This window comes from Scyliorhinus canicula, chromosome 18 (genome assembly GCF_902713615.1).
Source record: "Scyliorhinus canicula chromosome 18, sScyCan1.1, whole genome shotgun sequence".
Lineage (NCBI taxonomy): Eukaryota > Metazoa > Chordata > Chondrichthyes > Carcharhiniformes > Scyliorhinidae > Scyliorhinus > Scyliorhinus canicula.
This window is the reverse complement of record NC_052163.1, coordinates 28689301-28712705: the sequence shown is the minus strand read 5'-3', so window position 1 is coordinate 28712705 and position 23405 is coordinate 28689301. Positions and strand designations below refer to the sequence as shown.

At 50.1% G+C, this 23405-nt stretch overlaps 1 protein-coding gene across 1 annotated transcript in view; it reads right to left on the bottom strand.

Moving 5' to 3' along the window:
- dnai2b (dynein, axonemal, intermediate chain 2b) overlaps positions 1-23405 on the bottom strand; it is a 94544-nt gene that overhangs the window by 70977 nt on the left and 162 nt on the right. The window contains exons 2-3 of the mRNA XM_038778068.1: positions 3304-3491; positions 986-1147 (exon numbers count right to left, since the gene is read on the bottom strand). Coding sequence (XP_038633996.1) covers positions 986-1147; positions 3304-3489 — 348 coding nt within the window. The 5' untranslated portion in view covers positions 3490-3491. The remainder of the gene's footprint in view (positions 1-985; positions 1148-3303; positions 3492-23405) is intronic.

Below are 23405 nucleotides of genomic sequence, written 5' to 3'. Positions count from 1 at the left end.
TTCCGGCCGATAATCTCCAATATGCAGGGACCCCACGAGTGCCAGATCATAGCAGCCCTAACACCACACGGACCCTTTATCCCAAATCACTACACCCACGAGCAGGCAGTAAGATATAGGATTCCAAAATCACAGGGAATACTTAAAAGATTTATGTAGACGGTTCCTCCACAATCAAAATGGAGTTAGAATTACTGGTTGTGGAATTTACGTGGCATGCGCAGTGGCTTTCTTCAACGCGCTGGCCCCGACACAACATGGCACAGGACTACAGGGGCCGGCGCGGAAGAAACAAGGCCCCCAGCCAGAGAGGCCGGCATGTCGATCGGCGTAGCCACGATCGCGGGCCAGGCCACATCGGAGGCCCCCCCAGGGGTCGGAGCCACCCCAGGGGTTCGGACCACCCCCCCCCCCCCCCCCCCCCACAACACACACAGGCTGCCCGCCGACCCTTCCACGCCGAGGTCCCACCGGCTGAGAGCAGGTGTGGACGACGCCTGCAGGACTCACCGTTTTTACGACGGCTGCTTGGCCCATCCTGGGCCGAGAATCGGCGGGCTGGCCGCGTAGAGTGGCCACCGACCAGAGCCGCACCAACCACGCCGGCGCCAGTGGCAAGAGCGGAGAATCGTGTGCCAGCTTCGGGGCGGCGTGCTGCGATTCGTGCCGGTCGCGGGGATTCTGAGGCCCGGCCCCAGACTGAGAGAATCCCGCCCCTAGTTCTTAAAAATACAATTACCCCAACATTAAATATAGTTCCCCACTCCCCACCACCCCACAAAAGCACATGGGCCATCGCAGGTTCATGGTTCCGTCCGTTAGTCTTGAAGGCTAAATATTCATCACTTTAAGGTACTTGGTCAAGAGGTACATGAAGGAGGTACATGAAATTGAATTAGAGGGATGATTCCCTCCTTAAAAATATACCATGAGTAGATGAACATAGAAAACACTGTTTTTCATGAATATCTCTTTGATCACTTACACCACCCAGCTGCATGATTGTGTAGACATAATTCTCATCCTTTTCCACTTTCTTCCTATAACGAATGGTATGTTCCAGATCATTTGAATTTATATCTTTAGGCCAGCCACCCTCCAAATGGTTAATCCCTCGAGTCTCTGTCTTAAAACGTTCTGTATTGACCTTAAAATGGAGAGAAAATAAAATACAGTGATATTATTAGTGAAATAAATCAAATTCCATAATTGGCATGACATAATTTAAGGAACAAGAAGAGCTGCAGTCAGATTTATTGTGCTTTCACAAAGTCTTCAGCTATATCTGGTATCTCAAATAAGTGTTTGCTGGTGCTGGAAGATTTCATTGCACAAAGCACTGTTGTGCATAAGTCATCATCACTCTTTGGCTTCGGTATTTGGGGCAGCACGGTAGCATTGTGGATAGCACAATCGCTTCACAGCTCCAGGGTCCCAGGTTCGATTCTGGCTTGGGTCACTGTCTGTGCGGAGTCTGCACATCCTCCCCGTGTGTGCGTGGGTTTCCTCCGGGTGTTCCGGTTTCCTCCCACAGTCCAAAGATGTGCTGGTTAGGTGGATTGGCCATGATAAATTGCCCTTAGTGTCCAATATTGCCCTTAGTGTTGGCAGGTGTTACTGAGTTATGGGGATAGGCTGGAGGTGTTGACCTTGGGTAGGGTGCTCTTTCCAGGAGCCGGTGCAGGCTCGATGGGCCGAATGGCCTCCTTCTGCACTGTAAATTCTATGTAATCTATATGTATTTGCATTTCATTATAAAAGTTCAACTTAAATATAATTTGTTGTTGAATGGTCGTGCTGATATGAAGAGATTACAGAACTGATATTATATCATCTCATAGCTGTTGCCTGTGTCTTGTGTCCAATAAAACTGTAAATATTCAGGAATACTTGGCCATTTGTACTTGAAAATAAATAACCGAACATTCACCCACATAACTGATAGATGAGAGGTAAAGAACTTTTTGTTGTGAAGGAAGTTGAGAAACAGGGCTTATTTCCACTGAAGCAGGGAGGATAAGAGTTCCTGCAATAGTGATTAAAATTATAATAGGTTTTAATAGCACAAATAGAGAAAAATAATTTGCTCCAGTTGGGGAATCATTGATGAGAAATCATACATTTCAAGCTATCACAGAAAGTAAAGCGATTATGAGAAATATATTAACACAACAGTGTTAGAGCATGGAATTATTTTGCACAGGGAGTATTTGATGGAGCACCACAGCTTCCCATCCTCCATTAGCCTTAGCTCATCCAAAACACTGCAGTGAATATCTTCTATTACACGTGGGCATGCTTTTGCACCACAAACTATTAACTAACTGTTATTAGCTCCTGATTCCCCGGGGCCTCAAATAAAAATTCTTATCTTTGTGCCCAAATCGTTTCATAGCCTTAACCTTTTTCTGTGACATCTTCCAGTCATACAGTCTTCCTTCCTGCCAAAGGTTCCCTCTTTTGACCTTACTTTTGTACATCTGATGCTTCTTTTACCCCACTACAGGTGACATGGGTGGAATTCTCTCAAATTCCCTTTCAAAACCTGCTGCATCCCCACCTCCCTCTCCTCTTAGTAAGATTCTCTTTAAACCCACTTATGGTTAAGCCTTTGACCACTGTTGCCCCAATCTCTACTTCTTTATATTACTATTTAATTTTTTTCCTTGTGTTTCTCTGGGGCATCTCAAGGTGTTGATTTTGTTAAAGGTATAATTAAAAGAAATTGTGCCGTATGGTTCTAAATCTGAAAGGAGGTGAAAGGCTGCCTTGCAAAGCAGTATGATATGAAAGACTATCTGACAATTGGATGGTAATTCTCAGCTAGTTCTTGGTCTGGTGTATAAGATGGAGAACAATACTGCAGCTTAATAGTCTTCCTTAAAAGGTTAAAACCCTGATTTAGATTGCTTACTCTGCCACTGGCATTTCTGGCTAGGATAATGACACTTATTTGAGGGAGTGAGCAAAGACAATCGACCGATCAATTCCTTTTTAAAAGTAATACAACATATTTAGCTGGTATATGTACAAAGATTTCTGCAGATAAGGCCACTTTTAAAAAACTTTTGACAATACTATAAATAAGTTTTGAAGTGCTGGATACTTACATGTGTGCAAACTCCAGTAACTGGCTGCAATGAGCCTTAAACATAGGAAATATCTGATAAATGCACTCCTAGAGAAATCTGCTATTCATCTCATCCTCCCCTCGTTGGGGAAAAACATTTCCAAGCAGTATTAGGAACTTCAAAAAGGCTTAAAAATGTAAGATGCTACACCTTTCAACTGTTGGTATCCTACCTCATGTTCAGACATGTCCTTTGAAACCTGTATGTACACATCAACGGGATTTTTTTCGATGAAGTTTTCCGCTAATGACGGATCTGGGACAATGTCGACGTGTAGCTCTGCTGGGCGATCTGAAAAGTTGCATTGTCGACCAAATTCACTCCGTATTTTAGTATAGACATACACTATTTCCATCATCTCTGCAAAATACCAAGGCAATGTGCTCACTTCAAAAAATTCTTAATTTAAAACTACATTGTACGATAATCATTTGTTTAAATAACTGTCATTATTGGATGAAATATAGAATAACTTGAAGTTTTTCAACTTATTTTTACCAGTAATCATTTTTATAAAGTTGAAAATCCCATTTCTCCTCCACTTCACAGTTATACTTCTTGTTATCAATTAGTGGGCGGCATGGTGGCACAGTGGTTAGCACTGCTGCCTCACAGTGCCAGGGACCCGGGTTCAATTCCAACTTTGGGTCACTGTCTGTGTGGAGTTTGCATGTTCTCCCTGTGTCTGCATGGGTTTCCTCCGGGTACTCTGGTTTCCTCCCACAATCCAAAGATGTGCAGGTTAGATGGATTGACCATGCTAACTTGCTCCTTAGTGTTCAAAAAAAGATGTGTAGGTTAGTTGAGGGGCTATTAGGATAGGATGGGGAAGTGAGCTTGAGTGGAATACAGTTTCAGAGGGTTGGTGCAGACTCGACGGACCGAATGACCTCCTTCTGCACTGCAGGGATTTTGTGATTAAAAAACAAAATGCAGCTTTGACAGGTCTTCTCAGCAAAACATTTTTTGAGTTCTGATCAAATGCAATTCTCATTATTTATATTGCTCATTATTTGATCTTGTGTATCATTCCTTATTGGTAGCCTGAGAGCCACAGCAGACTGTGATCTTTAGTCTGATTCCATTACTTTAAAGCAGTAAACTAACGGCTTACAGTAGTAATTTGAAATCTTCCTTCATCATTGGGAGGGAGAGGCCTATAAGCAATCATTAATATTTCATGCTATTATGAGAAGGTGGCTACTTCCAATATCCATTGCTTCATATTGTCATTCTATCTCACTCACATAAACCAGTCTAGCCAGGCAGACGCCTGGGAGCCAATGTGCCCTATTTCAAAATGTTTAGTGGCAAAGCCAAAAATTACATCCTTGAGCAGGCACAGATCACAATTTGGACAAAAATGCTCCATTTCCAACCCCTGTGCTGTTGCACTATTCATTTAGCTATTAGGTAGAGCATGGTACTCACCACATCATAGGGGATGTGAAAATTGTTTATGCCAATGACCTGGGACACTCAATGTCAAGCAAACTCAAAAACTGACACTCCCTCAGAGCCTTTTACATAGAAAATAGAAGCAGGAGGAGGGCATTCAGTCCTTCGAGCCTACTCCATCATTCATTATGATCACGGCTGATCAGCGATTAAATACCCCGATCCGGCCTTCCCTCCCCAATCCCTGTATCCTTTTAGCCCCGAGAGCTGTTTCTAACTCCTTGAAATTACTCTACGTTTTGGCCTCAACTGCATCTCGTGGTCGTGTATTCCACAGATTCACCACTCTCTGGCTGAAGAAAGTTCTCCTCACTTCAGTTCGAAAAGGTTTACCCCTTACCCTCAAACTATGACCCCCTAATTCTGGACTCTCCTATCATTGGGAACATTATTTCTGAATCTACTCTGTCTAATGCTGTTTGAATTTTATAAGTTTCTATGAGATCCCCTCTCACTCTTCTAAACTCCAATGAATATAATCTTAATCGACTTAGTTTCTCCTCATATCACAATCCAGCCATCCCTGGAATCAGCCTGGTAAACCTTCGCTGCACTCCCTCCAGAGCAAGAACATCCTTCCTCAGATAAGGACACCAAAACTGCACACAACACTCCATGTGTGTCCTCATTAAAGCCCTATACAATTGCAGAAAAATATCCCGATACCTATACTCTAATCTTCTCGCTATACAGGCCAACATACCATTTGCCTTCTTTACTGCCTGCTGTACCTGTGCGATTGATGCACAAAGACACCAAGGTCTCGCTGAGTATTTATCTCTCAATTTACACCCCTTCAAATAATAATCTGTCTTCCTATTTTTGCTACCGAATTGGGTAACCTTACATTTATCTACATTATTCTGCATCTGCCATGCATATGCCCACTCACTCAGCCTGTCCAAATCCCTTTGAAACATCTCTGCATCCTTCTCACAGCTCACCCTCCCACCCAACTTTGCATCATTTGCAAATTTGGAGATAATACTTTTAGTTCTCTTGTCCAAATCATGAATATATTATGTGAACAGTTGGCGTCCTAGCACAGATCCCTGCAGTATCCCATTAGTGACTGCCTGCCAATTGAAGAACGGCTCATTTATTCCAAATTTTTGTTTCCTGTCTGCTAACCAGCTTTTTATCAATCTCAAGAAATTACCCACAATCCCATTATCTTTAACTTTACATAGTAATCTGCTATGTGATACCTTGTCAAAACCCTTCTGAAAGTCTAAATAAGTCACATCCACCGGTTCTCCCTGGTAAACTCTGATGTGTTGGGTACTCTGGATCTGTGGAGACTGCATTTACCCTAGCAGTAACACATACAGGCTACCAACACTTGAAATAGTACAACACTATTTTATTAAGCTAGGAACTGTTGAACATAGTGTCGACCCACAGTGAAAGTATGTTAGATTAAACTGAAGACCTATGCCTATCCTGACCAGTCTAGACTATCAGCGCATGGTGACGACCTGTGAGCTCTGTCCTTCTCAGAGGCTGCATCCCGAATGAGCGGGAAAACGTGTGTCCTCTGGCTTTATAGTGAGCGTGCTCTAACTGGTGATTTGCTCCTGTGTTGTGTGTGTTGATTGGTCTTGCAGTGTGTCAGTCAGTGTGTGTCTGCACCATTATATACTGATGTGTTTATTATGACATCCTCCCTTTAATACAAAAAATGTATGGTTGTGGTAATAAATAATGTGTGGTGAGAATGTTCCTAACTACGTGTGGTATGTGAAGGCATATTTACAAGACTATGTACATAAACACTAAGCTATTTACATTGGAAGTTTTCTAGTGCAGATGGACAGTATGCAACAAAAGAGTAACTAGAGCAACATTATATATGAACCAGTGAGTCGATTAAACAAAGCAACGAAACAATTCAGAGAGTCCATGAATTCAAAAAGTTCAGAAATTTAGTCTGAGGTGGGTGACAAATTCTGATTGACCAAAGGAACATTTGGCCCTGTTGAGGTGGAGGCCATGCTCATGTATCCGTCTGAAGACGCGCTGGAGGCGATTACTGTGCTCCTGCGGGGTGGTGGACCAGATGATTATGTTGTCCACATAGACGCAAACGCCTTCAATACCTTCCATCATCTGTTCCATAATCCTATGGAACACTTCTGATGCAGAGATGATCCCGAACGGCATCCTGTTGTAGCAATACCTGCCAAAGGAGGTATTAAAAGTGCAGAGTTTCCTGTTGGATTCATCGAGCTGGATCCGCCAGAACCCCTTTGAGGCGTCTAGCTTGGTAAAGAACTTAGCGCGAGCCATCTCACAGGTGAGTTCTTCGCGCTTTGGAATGGGATAGTGCTCTCATAATATTGCGGTTGAGGTCCTTGGGATCAATGCATATTCTCACTTCGCCGGAAGGTTTTTTCACGCATACCATGGAGCGGACCCAGTCAGTCGGTTCCGTGACTCTAGAAATCACTCCTTGGTCCTGGAGGTCCTGCAGCTGCTGCTTGAGGCGGCCCTTGAGGGGTGCTGGGGCCCTGCGAGGTGCGTGCACCACAGGCGTGGCATTCGGTTTCAACAAGATCTTGTAGGTATACGGGAGTGTGCCCATGCCCTCGAAAACATTGTGGTATTGGTGAATAGTGGCGTCCAGCTGCGCCCTAAAATCAGTGTCCTGAGAGGCAGACGCGTCAGCAGGTGACAGGGAGTGAACCTTTTGGACAAGGTTCAGCAGTTTGCGTGCTTGTGCACCAAGCAGGGAGGCTTTGGAGGATCCCACTATTTCAAATGGAAGGATGGCTTTAAGTGACCTGTGCGCCACTTCAAGTTGGCATGAGCCACTGGCAGCAATGGCATTACCATTATAGTCTAACAGCTGGCAGGATGGTTGGCTTGACACGGAGGCTTTCGAGGTCAGACCGCGCAATGGAATTGGCTGAGGGCCGGTGTCCAGGTGGAATCGGATTCGGGATCGGCTGACCATGAGGGTGGCACACCACTCGTCGTCCGGATCAATGCTGTATACCGGTCGAGGCTGGACGCTATGCTTCGGGGGAACCCTGTGTTTGGTAATGATACCGACTCAAAAAGGTGCTTTTGGGTCCTTGGTGTCAAGGTCAGGCAGTAGGTCAGAATCGGGTTCGGTGACCGTGGGTTGGATGGCGCGGACATCCCTGCGTAGCTGGCTGGAGCGACGAGAGTTGGTAGGCTGAGCAGACCTGCATAACGCAGCATAGTGGGCAAGTTTGCCACATTGTAGGCAGTGTCGGGATTTTGCAGGACATTGCCGCTTTAAGTGGGCGGAGCCACAGTTGCCGCATGTTGTTACGTCAGGACGCTCGTTACGCCACCGCGCATGCGCGGTGCGGTCATACGTGGTGCGCGCATGCGCAGTGCGGTCATATGTGGTGCGCGCCTGCGCAGTACGATCTTCGAAGTCGCCGTCCCCTCGTTCAGTGCGCGCATGCGCGGGAGGCCGTGAAAAGCGTGTGGAATGGCCGCCCTCATCCAGGCTGAGGCCCTGGAGTTGCTTGATTGCTTGTACCCGTTCTGCCTCGTGGGGACCTTACCGTGCCGTTTCAGCCGCTTGGATGCGTGAGTATCGGTTAGTGGCGTGTTCATGCAGAACGCAGGTCTTGATGGCAATCGCAAGGGTAAGCTGCTTAACCTTGAGGAGCTGCTGGCGTAAGGGGTCCGACTGAACACCGAAAATGATCTGGTCGCGTATCATGGAGTCGGAGGTGGACCCATAATTACAGGACTGCGCAAGGATGCGGAGGTGGGTGAGAAAGGATTGGAAAGGTTCATCCTTACCCTGCAAACGCTGTTACAAGACATAGAGCTCGAAACTTTCATTCACCTCAATGTCGCAGTGACTGTCAAATTTGAGGAGGACCGTCTTGAATTTTGATTTGTCTTCACCATCAGCAAAAGTGAGAGAGTTGAAGATGTGGATGGCGTGGTCCCCGGCCGTGGAGAGGAAAAGAGCAATCTTCCTGGCGTCTGAAGCAGCTTCCAGGTCTGTGGCTTCAAGGTAAAGCTGGAAGCGTTGTTTGAAGATTTTCCAGTTGGCTCCGAGGTTACCGGTGATGCGGCGGTGGGGGCCAGACGCTGTCCATTTTGCAGGATGGCTGATTGCTGGTCGAAGGCAGATCACTTGAAGGATTGGATTGGATTGGATTGGATTGGATTTGTTTATTGTCATGTGTACCGAGGTACAGTGAGAAGTATTTTTCTGCAAGCAGCTCAACAGATCATTAGAAAAGGGAATTAAACAAAATTCAAGAAAATACAAGAAAATACATGAGAATACATAATAGGGCAACACAAGATATACAATGTAACTACATAAGCATTGGCATCGGTTGAAGCATACAGGGTGTAGTGTTAATGAGGTCAGTCAATAAGAGGGTCATTTAGGAGTCTGGTGACAGTGGGGAAGAAGCTGTTTTGAGTCTGTTCGTGTGTGTTCTCAGACTTCTGAATCTCCTGCCCGATGGAAGAAGTTGGAAAAGTGAGTAAGCCAGGTGGGAGGGATCCTTGATTATGCTGCCCGCTTTCCCTCGGCAGCGGGAGGTGTAGATGGAATCAATGGATGGGAGGCAGGTTCGTGTGATGGACTGGGCGGTATTCACGACTCTCTGAAGTTCCTTGTGGTCCTGGGCCAAGCAGTTGCCATACCAGGCTGTGATGCAGCCCGATAGGATGCTTTCTATAGTGCATCTGTAAAAGTTGGTAAGGGTTAATGTGGACATGCCGAATTTCCTTAGTTTCCTGAGGAAGTATAGGCGCTGTTGTGCTTTCTTGGTGATAGCGTCGACGTGAGTGGACCAGGATAGATTTTTGGTGATGTGCACCTAGGAATTCGAAACTGCTAACCATCTCCACCTCGGCCCCGTTGATGCTGACAGGGGAGTGTACAGTACTTTGCTTCCTGAAGTCGATGACCAGTTCTTTCGTTTTGCTGGCATTGAGGGAGAGATTGTTGTCGTTACACCACTCCACTCGGTTCTCTATCTCCCTCCTGTATTCGGACTCGTTATTCGAGATCCGGCCCACTATGGTCGTATCGTCAGCAAACTTGTAGATGGAGTTGGAACCAAGTTTTGCCACGCAGTCGTGTGTGTACAGGGAGTAGAGTAGGGGGCTAAGTACGCAGCCTTGCGGGGCACCGGTATTGAGGACTATTGTGGAGGAGGTGTTGGTGTTCATTCTTATTGACTGGTCTGTTGGTCAGAAAGTCAAGGATCCAGTTGCAGAGTGGAGAGCCAAGTCCTAGGCTTTGGAGCTTTGATATGAGCTTGGCTGGGATTATGGTGTTGAAGGCGGAGCTGTGGTCAATAAATAGGAGTCTGATGTAGGAGTCCTTGTTTTCGAGATGCTCTAGGGATGAGTGTAGGGCCAGAGAAATGGCGTCTGATGTGGACCGGTTGCGACGGTATGCGAATTGAAGTGGGTCAAGGCGTTCCGGGAGTATGGAGGTGATGCGCTTCATGATCAGCCTCTCGAAGCACTTCATTACAACTGACGTCAGGGCCACCGGGCGGTAGTCATTGAGGCATGTTGCCTGGTTCTTCTTTGGTACCGGTATGATGGTGGTCTTCTTGAAGCAGGTGGGGACCTCGGAGTGGAGTAGGGATAGGTTAAAGATGTCTGTGAATACCTCTGCCAGCTGGTATGCGCAGGCTCTGAGTGCACGACCAGGGATCCCGTCTGAGCCCACTGCCTTCCGATGAAGGTAGGTCTAATCAGTTCTAACATCACGTACTGGTACCATGATGTGTTGGGTACTCTGGATCTGTGAAGACTGCGTTTACCCTAGCAGTAACACATACAGGCTACCAACACTTGAAATAGTACAAAACTATTTTATTAAGCTAGGAACTGTTGAACATATGTTAGATTAAACTGAAGACCTATGCCTATCCTGACCAGTCTAGACTATCAGGACATGGTGAAGATCTGTGCTACAAGCTGTGAGCTCTGTCCTTCTCAGAGGCTGCATCCCGAATGAGCGGGAAAACTAGTGCCCTCTGGCTTTATAGTGAGAGTGCTCTAACTGGTGATTGGCTGCTGTGTTGTGTGTGTTGATTGGTCTTGCAGTGTGTCAGTCAGTGTGTGTCTGCACCATTATATACTGATGTGTATATTATGACAAACTCTAGTAGTTGTATCTTCAAAGATTTCTAGTAGATTTGTCAAGCATGATTTCCCTTTCGTAAATCCATGCTGACTTTGTCTCATTATACCACTGTATTCCAAATGCTGTGCTATGAAATTCTTGATAATGGACTCTAGCAACTTCCCTATACCGAGGATAGGCTCACTGGTCTATAGTTCCTTGTTTTCTGTACCTTCCTTTTTGAATAGCGGGGTTATATTAGCTACCCACCAATCAATAGGAACCATTCTAGAGTCCAAAGAATTTTGGAAAATGATCACAAATGGATCTACTATTTCTAGGGCCACTTCCTTAAGTATTCTGGGATGAGGACCATGGTTGGAATTTGGGTCCAGAAAGTAATTGCCACAACAGTTGCTAATATTATTTCTGGTTTTCCACAGCTTTTTAAAATTTATTTGTTCACTGAGTAGGCATCTTTGGCTCGGCCAACATTTATTGCCCATCCTCAATTGCAGGCACAGCGACAATGCTGTTAGGAAGGAATTCAGTGACAGTGAAGGAATGGCAAAATAGCCCCAAGTCAGGCTTGAGGAGAACTTACAGGTGGTGGTGTTCCCCTGCATCTGCTGCCTTTGTCCTTCTAGGTAGTAGAGGTCGTGGGTTTGGAAGGTGATGCTGAATGAACTTTAATGAGTTGCATCGGAGATGGAGGGAATGTTGAAGGTGGCATGTGGTGTCAATCAAATGCATTGTTTTGTCCCAGATTCTGTTGAGCTTTTTGAGTGTTGTTGGAGCTACACTCATCCAGGCAAGTGGAGAGTATTCCACCACACTCCTGACTTTTGCCTTGTAGATGGCGGACAGGTTTTGGGGAGGTTGGGGGTGAGTTACTCTCTGCAGAATTCCTATCTTCTGACCTGCTCTTGTAGCCACAGTATTTATATGGCTGGTAGAGTTCAATTTCTGCTCAGTAGTAACACCAGGATTGTGGGGGAATTTAGTGATGGCAATGTCATTGAATGTCAAAGGAAAATGGTTAGATTCTCTCTTGTTGGAGATGGTCATTCCCTGACACTTTTGTGGCGCGAATGTTTCTTGCTACTTATCAGCCCAAATCTGATTATTGTCCAGCTCTTTCTGCATATGGACACAGACTGCTCCAGAATCTGAGGATTCACTAGTGTTGAACATTGTGCAGTCATCAGAGGACATTCCCCCCTTCTAAACTTATGATGGACAGAAGATCATTGACTAAGCAGCTGAAGATGGCTGAGTCTAGGACACTACCCTGAGGAACATAGGAGCAGGAAGAGGCCATTCAGCCCATCAAGCATGCTCCACCATTCAATACAATCATGACTGATAATCCACTTCAATGTCTTTTTCCCACACAATCCCCATTTCGCTTCATGACTTCAGTATTTAGAAATCTGTCAATCTCAGTTTTAAACAAACTCGATGACTGAGCCCTCTGGTGGACAGAATTCCAAATATTCACAATCCTCAAAGAAAAACAAATTCTCCTCACCCCCAAAGTGGCTTCACACTTATTTTGAAATTCTGTCCCCCGGTTCTAGACTCATTGACCAGGTGAAACATGTTACCTACATCGACCCTGTTTATCTTAGGGCCTCACGGTAGCATGGTGGTTAGCATCAATGCTTCACAGCTCCAGGGTCCCAGGTTCGATTCCCGGCTGGGTCACTGTCTGTGTGGAGTCTGCACGTCCTCCCCGTGTGTGCGTGGGTTTCCTCCGGGTGCTCCGGTTTCCTCCCACAGTCCAAAGATGTGCGGGTTAGGTGGATTGGCCATGCTAAATTGCCCGTAGTGTAAGGTTAATGGGGTGATTGTTGGGTTACGGGTATACGGGTTACGTGGGTTTAAGTAGGGTGATCATTGCTCGGCACAACATCGAGGGCCGAAGGGCCTGTTCTGTGCTGTACTGTTCTATGTTCTATCCCTTTCATGCTTTGAAGGTAATAAAAGCTACCCTTTCCAGGACTAAGCTGATTGATCTTAACTACAAATGTCATCTTTTGTACATGGTATGACTCTAAACAGTGGAGCATATTCCCTCGATTCCCATGGACTTCAATTTTGCTAGGGCTCTTTGATGCCACATTCAATCAAATGTTGCCTGCACATTAAGGGCAATCACTCTCGCCTCACCTCCTGAGTCAGCTCTTCTGTTAATGTTTGGACCCCAAGGATATCAGCAGCTGAATGGTTCCTGCAGAACCAAACTGAGCATCAGTGAGTACGTTATTGCTGCCACTTGATAACACTGTCAATGACCCCTTTCATCACTTTGCTGATGATCAAGCATAAACTGATGGGGTGGTAGTTGACTCCATTGGATTTGTCTTGCCTTTTGTGGGCAGGACATACATGGGCAATTTTCCACATTGCCGGGTAGATGCCAATGTTATAGCTGTACCAGAACAGTTTGTCCAGGGGCACCTCTAGTTCTGGAGCACAAGTCTTCAGTACCATTGCCGGAATGATCCCCGTGCCCATTGCCTTTGCAGTAACCAGTGTCTTCAGCCATTTCTTACTATTATGTGGAGTGAATCAAATTGACTGAAGACTGGCATCTGTGATGCTGGGGGCCTCAGGAGCAGCCCGAGATGGATTCTCCACTCGGCATTAATGGCTGAAGTTAGTTGCAAATGCCTCATCCATCTATTTTACACTATTGTGCTGGACTCTCCGTTCATTAAGGATGGTGTTATTTGTGGAAAATTCTCTTGCTATTAGTTGTTTAGTGTATAACACCATTGATGACTGGATGTGGCAGGACTGAAGAGCTTAGATCTGATCCATTTGTTGTGGGATCACTTAGCTGAGTCTGAAGCATATTGCATCCCTTGTATAGCATGAAAGTAGTCTTGTGTTGTAACTTCGCCAGGTTGACACCTTTATCTTTCAAGTATGACTGGTGCTAATCCTGGCATACCATCCTGCACTTTACATTGAACCGGGTTGATTTCCGGATTGATGGCAATGGTAGAGTAGGGGATATAAGAACATAAGAACTAGGAGCAGGAGTAGGCCATCTGGCCCCTCGAGCCTGCTCCACCATTCAATGAGATCATGGCTGATCTTTTGTAGACTCAGCTCCACTTTCCGGCCCGAACACCATAACCCTTAATCCCTTGATCGAAACTCCTGCTCGTTTTCATTTCAATGGCCCATTTTCCCAGGACAATAGAACTCCAATCAAGCAACCGGTACAGCCACAGACTGATCGGCGCCACTACCTTTACTCAGAAAGCCCAACTGCCAAGATGAATGACCATTAAGGACCCACTCAGCTACCAAGGCACCCACCCCTTTACTGAACGAAATCGAAGACAGTGATCGGAGCCCTGTCGAATTATTGGGTCCAAGGTTAAGGACTGCCCCAAAGAGTGCAAAATCCCAGGGGGATAAAAGAGAGCACAGCAATGTGTTCTGTCTCTTTGATCCAGTCTGTGCCATCCCAATTGCAGCAGGAACAGCCAGCCAAGTTCAAGACCAACGATCGCTACCTGACGGATGAGCCCAGCAGAGACAGAGCCGCTTTCTTTGAACCAGCCAAGTGAAATCCAGATAAAGGCCTTACCCATTTGCACAGTGCCGGTCGCCCTGAAGTTAAGTATAGGTTATTGTAGCTGATAGGTATAGTTTAACTCGTAGTGGATATTGTGTTTGCATGTCGAGATAACTCCTGTGTATGTAAATAAACCATTTTTTGAACTGACTAACTGGTTGTGTGGTCATTTGATCGATATAAGGGAAGGCTTGTGGTTCAGCAACATCATTAATGTTAGCACTGTGGTGAATTATAAACCTAGTAATTCACAGTTTGTATCATATGTATTGTGTCCTTGTGGGCTCTGCCCATAGGGGGAGATGAGGAGTTTGTACTGGGCTCCACCCTTGGCTCCGCCCATGGCTCCTCCCACTAACCAGAACTGTAAAGATCTGCAGTCGTGAGCCTGCTGCCAGTTCATCTTGTTGCAGACAGGCTCAGTTGTAAGACTATTAAAACCACTATTCACTTCCAATCACGTGTCTTGTGAATTGATGGTCTCATCAATTTAATAGTCTTAGGAAACTTGAAGAAAACAACTATGGAATCAGCTGTCAAACCTGACCAACTAGAACTCGACCCACAGGCTGCAGAGGCGAAATAAATCTTTCTAAACTGGCTCAGATGTTTCATGGCCTACCTGGCTGAATCAAGCACGTCAGAAACTACGGAGGAGTAGAAACTCAGCCTACTGCACGCAAGGGTGAGCCACGGTATCTCTACTCAACTTAACAGTACTTCCTCATATACGGAGGCCCTGGCCATGCTCAATCGAATGCACGTGAGGCCCATCAACGAGGTCTACGCGCGCCACATTTTTACGACCCGCCGCCAGCGCCCCGGGAGTCGCTGGACGAATTCCTGTGTGATTTAAAAGCCTTAGCTTGGAACTGCAATTATCAAGCTGTATCAGTCGCCCAGCAGTCCGAGATGTGTACGTGGCAGGGCTCAGGTCAAACTATGTGCGCCAGCGGTTGCTTGAAAAAGGGGCCCAGAACTTGTAGGACACTGTAGAGTTAGCTACAACCATGGAGGTCTCGTTCCGCAGCCTCACCTCGTTCCCCGCGGACCAAGCGACCCCATCCTGGGACTCCTACCAGCGACTGCCCCAGGCCTGCGCCGCGCGGCCACCCACCCACTACGCAGCCCCAGTGTACCATTTTTGTGGGCAGCCCCAACATCCACGGCAGCACTGCCTGGCCCGCAACGCGACCTACAGCAGCTGCGGTCGCAAAGGACACTATGCCCGGGTCTGCCTGCCGAAGAAATCCCCCTCTCCAAACACTCCCGCAGTCCAGAGCACTCGCTTCCCAAACTCGCAGGCCCGCAGGCCCCGAAATGCGGCTGCCTGTATGCCGACTCCGCCCCCACCCGACACGTGCAACTCATGGGGGCCGCCATCTTGGCAACCCTCCTCCACGTGGCCGGCCACGTGCGACTCATGGGGGCCGCCATCTTGGGTGCCATCTTCCTCGCCGCCTGCCACGTGCGATCCACGTGCGATCCACGGGGCGGCCATCTTGGGTTCCATCCTCTTCAACCTCTGAAACTCACCTCGAAGACTACGACCTCAGCGGACAGTCATCACGGGGCCACTCTAGCACAGCTGATCGAGCCGCCGACTACCCGCAACTCAGCGCGGTCACGTTGGACCAGTCGCGTCCGAAACACCTCCGCAACTCGATGATGACCATTAAAATCAACGGGTACAGTACACCGTGCATCTTCGACTCCGGGAGCACCGAGAGCTTTGTACACCCAGATGTGGTAAGATGCTGTTCGCTCCCTATTTTCCCTGCACGGCAAACTATCTCCCTCGCTTTGGGCTCACACTCTGTTCACCTCCAAGGGCTCACCGTCGCGACCCTAACGATTCAAGGCGCCAGCTACTCGAACTTCCAGCTGTACGTACTCCCCGAACTCTGCGCCCCACTCTTACTGGGACTTGACTTCCAGTGCAACCTCAAAAGCCTCACACTCAGCTTCGGCGGGCCCCTACCTCCGCTCACTATCTGCAGTCTAGCGACGCTACAAATCGACCCCCCTCCACTCTTTGCTAATCTCACTCTGGACTGCAAACCCATAGCACTCGTAGCAGGCGGTACAGCCTGCAGGACAGGGTGTTTATCAGAACCGAGGTCCATAGCCTCCTACGTGAGGGGATCATAGAGGCCAGTAACAGCCCCTGGAGAGCTCAGGTGGTGGTCGTCAAGACCGGGGAAAAATCCCGAATGGTAGTGGACTGTAGCCAAACCATTAATCGGTTCACGCTCCTCGATGCGTACCCCCTCCCCAGGATTGCAGACATGGTGAATCAGATCGGCCAGTACCGCATCTTCTCCATGGTGGGTCTGAAGTCTGCGTACCACCAGCTGCCAATCCGCCCGGAGGACCGCCACTACACGGGGTTCGAGGCAGATGGCCGCCTCTTCCATTTCCTCCGGGTTCCCTTTAGCGTCACTAATTGGGTCTCGGTGTTCCAACGAGCAATGGACCGAATGGTGGACCAGTACAGGCTGCGGGCCATGTTTCCGTACTTGGACAACGTCACCATCTGCGGCCATGATCAGCAGGACCACGACGGTAACCTCCATTGATTTCTCCAGACTGCCCAGAAACTCAACCTCACGTATAACACGGAGAAATGCGTTTTCCGCACGACCAGGCTAGCCATCCTCGGCTATGTCGTGGAAAACGGAGTCCTGGGACTTCCGGTGGCGGCAATGCGGAGCTAAGCCGCACGTTCAGTAGCTCCCGCTTTCATAGGACTTGTGGGATCTTTTAAGAGCCCCAAACGGCGCTGTTTCGACGATTCCTGGTGTGTAAAGGGGTCTGGGGCAATACCCCCCGGGATTTATGGTGCGGACCCGGAGTGGGGCGAGGAACAAAACGGCAGCAGCTCCCCTGGAAAAGCGGGGGAAGGTGGACAAAATGGCAGCCGATGGAGCCCCCGAGGAGTAGAGGCAGTGGGCGCAGGAGGTCCCTTCTGCGCTACTTTACGGAGCTGAAAGTGGAGTTGCTGGACTCTCTGAAGGTTACGACAAGTAAGCTGCTGGAGACCCAGACAACCCAGGGTGCAGCGATCCTTGAGTTGCAGCAGCAGGCCTCTGAGCGCGAGAATTAGGTCTCGGCCCTTGTGGGGAAGGTGGAGATGCACGAGGCGCTCCACAAAAGGTGGCAGGATCGTTTTGAGGAGATGGAGTTTCGGTCAAGGAGGAAGAACTTGCGGATCCTGGGCCTCGCGGAGGGGCTGGAGGGGTCGGACCTGCCGGCTTATGTGGCCGTGATGCTGAACTTGCTGGTGGGGGCAGGATCTTTCCATCTGCCCCTGGAGCTGGAAGGGGCCCACAGAGTACTGGCCAGGAGGCCTAAGGCGAATGAACCCCCGTGGGCGGTGCTGGTGCGGTTCCATCAGTTCAGTGACGGGGAGTGTGTTCTGCGATGGGCCAAGAAGGTGAGGAGTAGCAAATGGGAGAATTCGGTAGTGCGTATCTACCAGGACTGGAGTGCGGAGGTGGCCAAGCGGAGTGCCGGGTTTAACCGGATGAAGGCGGTGCTCCACAGCAGGCAGGTGAAATTCGGCATGCTGCCGCCTGCGCGCTTGTGGGTCACCTACAAGGACCGGCATCACTATTTTGAGTCCCCGGAGGAGGCGTGGGCCTTTGTGCAGGCTGAAAGGTTGGACTCGAACTAGGGATTGGGGACTGTGGGGGGTTTTTTGTATCACTGTTTATGCTGTTGCTGGCTATTCTGTTTGTTTTTTTTCCTGCTTTCGGATGATGTTGGTTATGGTTTTGTGTTTTAAGGGGGGTGTTGGGGTCTGTGGTTGTTCTGTTTTTGTTTGTACGAGGTTGGTTGATGGGTTGGGACTGCTATTTGGGAGCTGCGATGAGGGGGTGGGGTGGGGCAGCGGGAAAGAGCGGGCTTTCCTCTGGTTTCCTGCTGCGGGACGAGGGGGGTGGAGCTGGAGGCAAGGGGCGTGGATATCAGTTCAGTTTTCCCGCGCTGGAGCGGTGCCAAGGAGCTGCTGGGGGGGGGGGGGGGGGGGGGGGGGGTGACCCCATATCGGGAGGGGTCAGAGTTAGGGCGGGTGCTGCCGGGGTCAGCAAAAGTCAGCTGGCTCACGGGAGTACAGTGGAGGGAGAGTCGCGGCTAGGAGGGGTCCTAGGAGGGGGGGGGGGGGGGGGGGATACAGGGTTGCTGCTGGATTGGCCAGGGAGGAGCTGGTGCGGGTCAGGGGGGTCGGGGTGAGGTTCTATCGCCATGGGAAACGGGCCGAGTGGGGGTTGCTGGCCAGGGGCGAGCAGTCGATGGGATATCGCTAGTCGGGGGGGGGGGGGGGGGAGGGGGGACAGGGTGCCCCCTGATCCGGCTGATCACGTGGAACATGCGGAGGTTGAATGGGCCGGTGAAGCGGGCCCGGGTGTTTTCGCACCTGAAGGGGCTTAAGGCGGGAATGGAGAGCTTTTTGAACAGGCTGTGATTTCCAAGGGTGCAGGAGGAGCAGGTGGAGGGACTGGGGGCGCCGATCGAGTTGGAGGAGCTGGTTAGAGGGATTGGCCACATGCAGTCGGGGAAAGCGCCGGGACCAGATGGGTTCCCGGTTGAATTTTATAAAAGATACGCGGACCTGTTGGGCCCCCTGTTGGTTCGAACCTTTAACGAGGCATGGGAGGGGGGAGTTTTGCCCCCGACGATGTCACGGGCACTGATTCCCCTGATCCTGAAGCGAGATAAGGACCCCTTGCAGTGTGGATCATATAGGCCAATTTCACTGCTGAATGTGGACGCCAGGTTGCTGGCGAAGATCTTGGCCACTAGAATAGAGGACTGTGTGCCGGGGGTGATACATGAAGATCAAACGGGTTTTGTGAAGGGGAGGCAGCTGAACACTAACGTGCGAAGGCTGCTAAATGTGATAACGATGCCAGCGGCAGAAGGAGAGGCGGAGATTGTGGTGGCATTGGATGCGGAGAAGGCCTTTGATAGGGTTGAGTGGGGGTACTTGTGGGAGGTGTTCGAGAGGTTCGGGTTTGGGGAGGGGTTTATTAAATGGGTGAGGTTGCTGTACGAGGCCCCGATGGCGAGTGTAGCGACAAATGGGAGGAGGTCCGAGTACTTCAGGCTCTACCGTGGGACGAGGCAGGGGTGCCTCCTGTCCCCCTCGCTTTTTGCGTTGGCAATTGAGCCTCTGGCCATGGCGCTCAGGGAGTCGGGGAGGTGGAGGGGTCTTGTGCGGGGTGGGGAGGAGCACAGAGTGTCGCTTTATGCAGATGACTTGCTGCTGTATGTAGCAGACCCGGTGGGGGGAATGCCGGAGGTGATGGAGATTCTTGCTGAGTTTGGGAGTTTCTCGGGCTATAAATTGAACCTCGGCAAGAGCGAGCTGTTTGTTGTACACCCGGGAGATCAGGAGGAGGGGATTGGTAGGCTCCCGCTAAAAAGGGCAGTGAGGAGTTTTAGGTACCTGGGTGTTCAGGTGGCTAGGAGTTGGGGGACTTTGCATAAGCTTAATTTTACTAGGTTGGTGGAGCAGATGGAGGAGGAGTTTAAAAGGTGGGACATGCTGCCGCTGTCGTTGGCGGGTAGAGTACAGTCCGTTAAATGACCGTGCTCCCGAGGTTTTTGTTTTTGTTTCAGTGCCTCCCCATTTTCATTCCAAGGGCCGTTTTAGGAGGGTGAACAGCAGCATCACATGATTTGTTTGGGCGCATGGGACTCCGAGGGTGAGGAGGGTCTTTTTGGAGCGGGGCAGGGATAGAGGGGGGCTGGCGCTGCCCAACCTCTCTGGGTACTATTGAGCGGCTAATGTCTCGATGGTACGCAAGTGGGTAATGGATGGGGAGGGGGCAGCATGGAAACGGATGGAGATGGCATCCTGTGGAGGCACGAGCCTTAAGGCACTGGTAACGGCGCTGTTGCCGCTCCCTCCAATGAGGTACACTACGAGCCCGGTGGTGGCGGCTACCCTCAAGATTTGGGGGCAATGGAGGCGACACAGGTGGGAAGTGGGGGGCTCGGTGGAGGTCCCGCTGCGGGGGAACCACCGGTTTGTCCCAGGGAACATTGATGGCGGGTTCCTGGGGTGGCACAGGGCGGGCAGGGGAGGTTTGCGAGCCTGGGTCAACTGGAGGAGAAGTTTGAGCTCCCCTCGGGGAATATGTTCAGGTACCTTCAGATCAAGGCGTTTGCTAGGCGGCAGGTGGAAGGGTTCCCTTCGCTGCCCCCACGGGGGGTAAGGGATAGGGTGCTTTCGGGGGTGTGGGTCGGGGATGGGAAGGTGTCTGACATCTAACAGGTGATGCAGGAGATGGAGGAGGCGTCGGTCGAGGAGCTGAAGGCTAAGTGGGAAGTGGAGCTGGGGGAGCAGATTGAGGAGGGGACATGGGCAGATGCCCTGGAGTGGGTGAACTCCTCCTCTTCAATGTGCGAGGCTTAGCCTCATGCAGTTCAAGGTACTGCACAGGGCTCATATGTCCGGGACGAGGATGAGCAGGTTTTCTGGGGGTGAGGACAGGTGCATTAGGTGTTCAGGGAGCCCAGCGAACCATGCCCATATGTTTTGGGCATGCCCGGCACTAGGGGAATTCTGGCAGGGGGTGGCGAGGACGGTGTCTAGTGTGGTAGGGTCCAGGGTCAAGCCAGGCTGGGGACTCGCGATATTTGGGGTTGGAGTGGAGCCGGGAGTGCAGGAGGCGAAAGAGGCCGGTGTTTTTGCCTTTGCGTCCCTAGTAGCCCGGCGGAGGATCTTGTTGCAATGGAAAGATGCGAGACCCCCAAGCGTGGAGACCTGGATCAATGACATGGCGGGATTCATTAAGCTGGAGAAGGTCAAATTTGCCCTGAGGGGGTCGGCGCAAGGGTTCTTTAGGCGGTGGCAACCTTTCCTCGACTTTCTGGCTCAACGATAGGGAACTAGGTCAGCAGCAGCATGAACCTGGTGGGGCGGGGGGAAAGGGGGAGGGGGGGAGGGGGGTTCAGGGGGACATTGTTTATGTTAATTTAATTTATCGTTAATTTATTTTGTTGTTTATTGGGTTTGGGGGGTGGGGGGGTTCGTTATATGCGTTGTTATGGATGCCGGGTGGTGTTTATTATTGTTATTATTATTATTGTGCTGTTGTTATACACAATTTTCAAAAATCTCAATAAAAATTATTTTTTAAAAAAGAAAACGGAGTCCTGGGCCCCGACCCGGACCGTATGAGCCCCCTCTCCCTCATTGTCCCAGAGCCCTCAAAAGGTGAGTGGGTCCCTCAGTATGCGGACAAAGCCCGCCCACTATTTAAGGCCACACTCTTTCCTCTGTCAGATGAGGCTCACCAGGCCTTCACTTGCATCAAGGAGGACATCGCCAAAGCGGCCATGTGGGCGGTGGATGAATCCGTCTCCTTTCAGGTGGAGAGCGACACCTCAGAGGTCGCTCTCGCAGCCCCACTAAATCAGGCAGGGAGACCAGTCTCCTCCACCGAGGAGGTAAAAGCCATCACCAGGGATTTTCCGATCTGCGTGGAATGCAAACCGCACTTCTACAGACCAGACAGGGCCCACCTGGTAAAGGCCTCCCGGCCCTTTGAACGCCTGAGCATCGATTTCAAAGGGCCACTCTCCTCGACCAATCGGAATGTGTACTTCCTGAACGTCATTGACGAGTTCTCCCGCTTCCCCTTTGCTATCCCGTGCCCCGATATGACCTCCCACACAATCATCAGAGCTCTGCACAGTATCTTCACCCTGTGCGGGTTCCCCAGCTACGTACACAGCGACAGGGGTTCGTCCTTTATGAGCGACGAGCTGCGTCAGTACCTGCTCGACAAGGGCATCGCCTCAAGCAGGACAACCAGCTACAACCCCTGGGGGAACGGGCAGGTGGAGAGAGAGAATGCGACGCTCTGGAAGACCGTCCTACTGACCCTCCGGTCCAGGAATCTCCCGACCTCCCATTGGCAGGAAGTCCTCCCCAAAATGCTCCATGCTATTAGGTCCCTCCTATGCACAGCCACCAACCAGACCCCTCACGAACGGCTATTTGTTTTTCTAGGGGCACTACCACGGGGGTTTCGCTCCCAGCTTGGTTGAAGACACCGGGCCCGGTTCTCCTCCGGAAGCACGTCCGGCACACAGAACTGACCCACTCGTAGAAAGAGTGCTCCTACTCCACTCCAACCCCCAATACGCTTTCATTGAATACCCTGACGGCCGTCAGGACACTGTTTCTCTCCGGGACCTGGAGCCTGCAGGATCCAATCCCACTACCACTACCGCCGAGGTACCCCTCACACTACACCCCGCACTACCCTCCGCGCTCGGCGCCCTCGCACCTACAGGTTCACTGCCCGTGCTCCACGCCCCTGCGCCTATGGGTTTCCGGCGCTCCCCGTCGCCAGTCGAACCAGTTGGGTATGAAGCTCGGACCGAATCACCCCCGGAGTCCACTATCGTATCCTCACCGAGCGTCACCATCCAGCCACCCGAAGAGGCTGCAACCCCAGTGCTTCGCCGATCCCAAAGGACGACTCGGCCGCCGGACCGGCTCAATTTGTAGACCCATCACCCCGCCGCACTTGATTTTTTTTACAGGGGGTGAACGTGGTGAATTATAAGCCTAGTCATTCACACTGTGTTGAATCATATGTATTGTGTCCTTGTGGGCTCTGTATACGAGCCTTTGCCGGCTCTGCCCATAGGGGGAGATGAGGAGTTTGTACTGGGCTCCGCCCATGGCTCCTCCCACTAACCGGAAGTGTAAAGATCTGCAGTCGTGAGCCTGCTGCCAATTCATCTCGTCGCAGGCAGGCTCAGTTGTCAGACTATTAAAACCACTGTTCACTTCCAATCACGTGTCTTGTCAATTGATGGTCTCATCAAACACGTTAGCAACAGTATTGGCGACTCTGTTGGGATCGAAACAGTCAACACGCTCCCCCCCCCCTTCCATCCACAGTACATATTCTGCCCCTGTCACCCTAAGTACTTCTTCGAGTTCAGGTCCTGGGAGGAGGAGGAGGTGGTGGTGGGTGTGTGTGTGTTTGGGGGAGAGGTGGGGGGGGAAGAGGAGGAAGTAACCAGATCCAGATCCTGGGAATGGGGCGGTGGGCTCAGGTTCTGGGGGGGGGGGAATCAGGTCGCCTGCTTTGCCACTCCA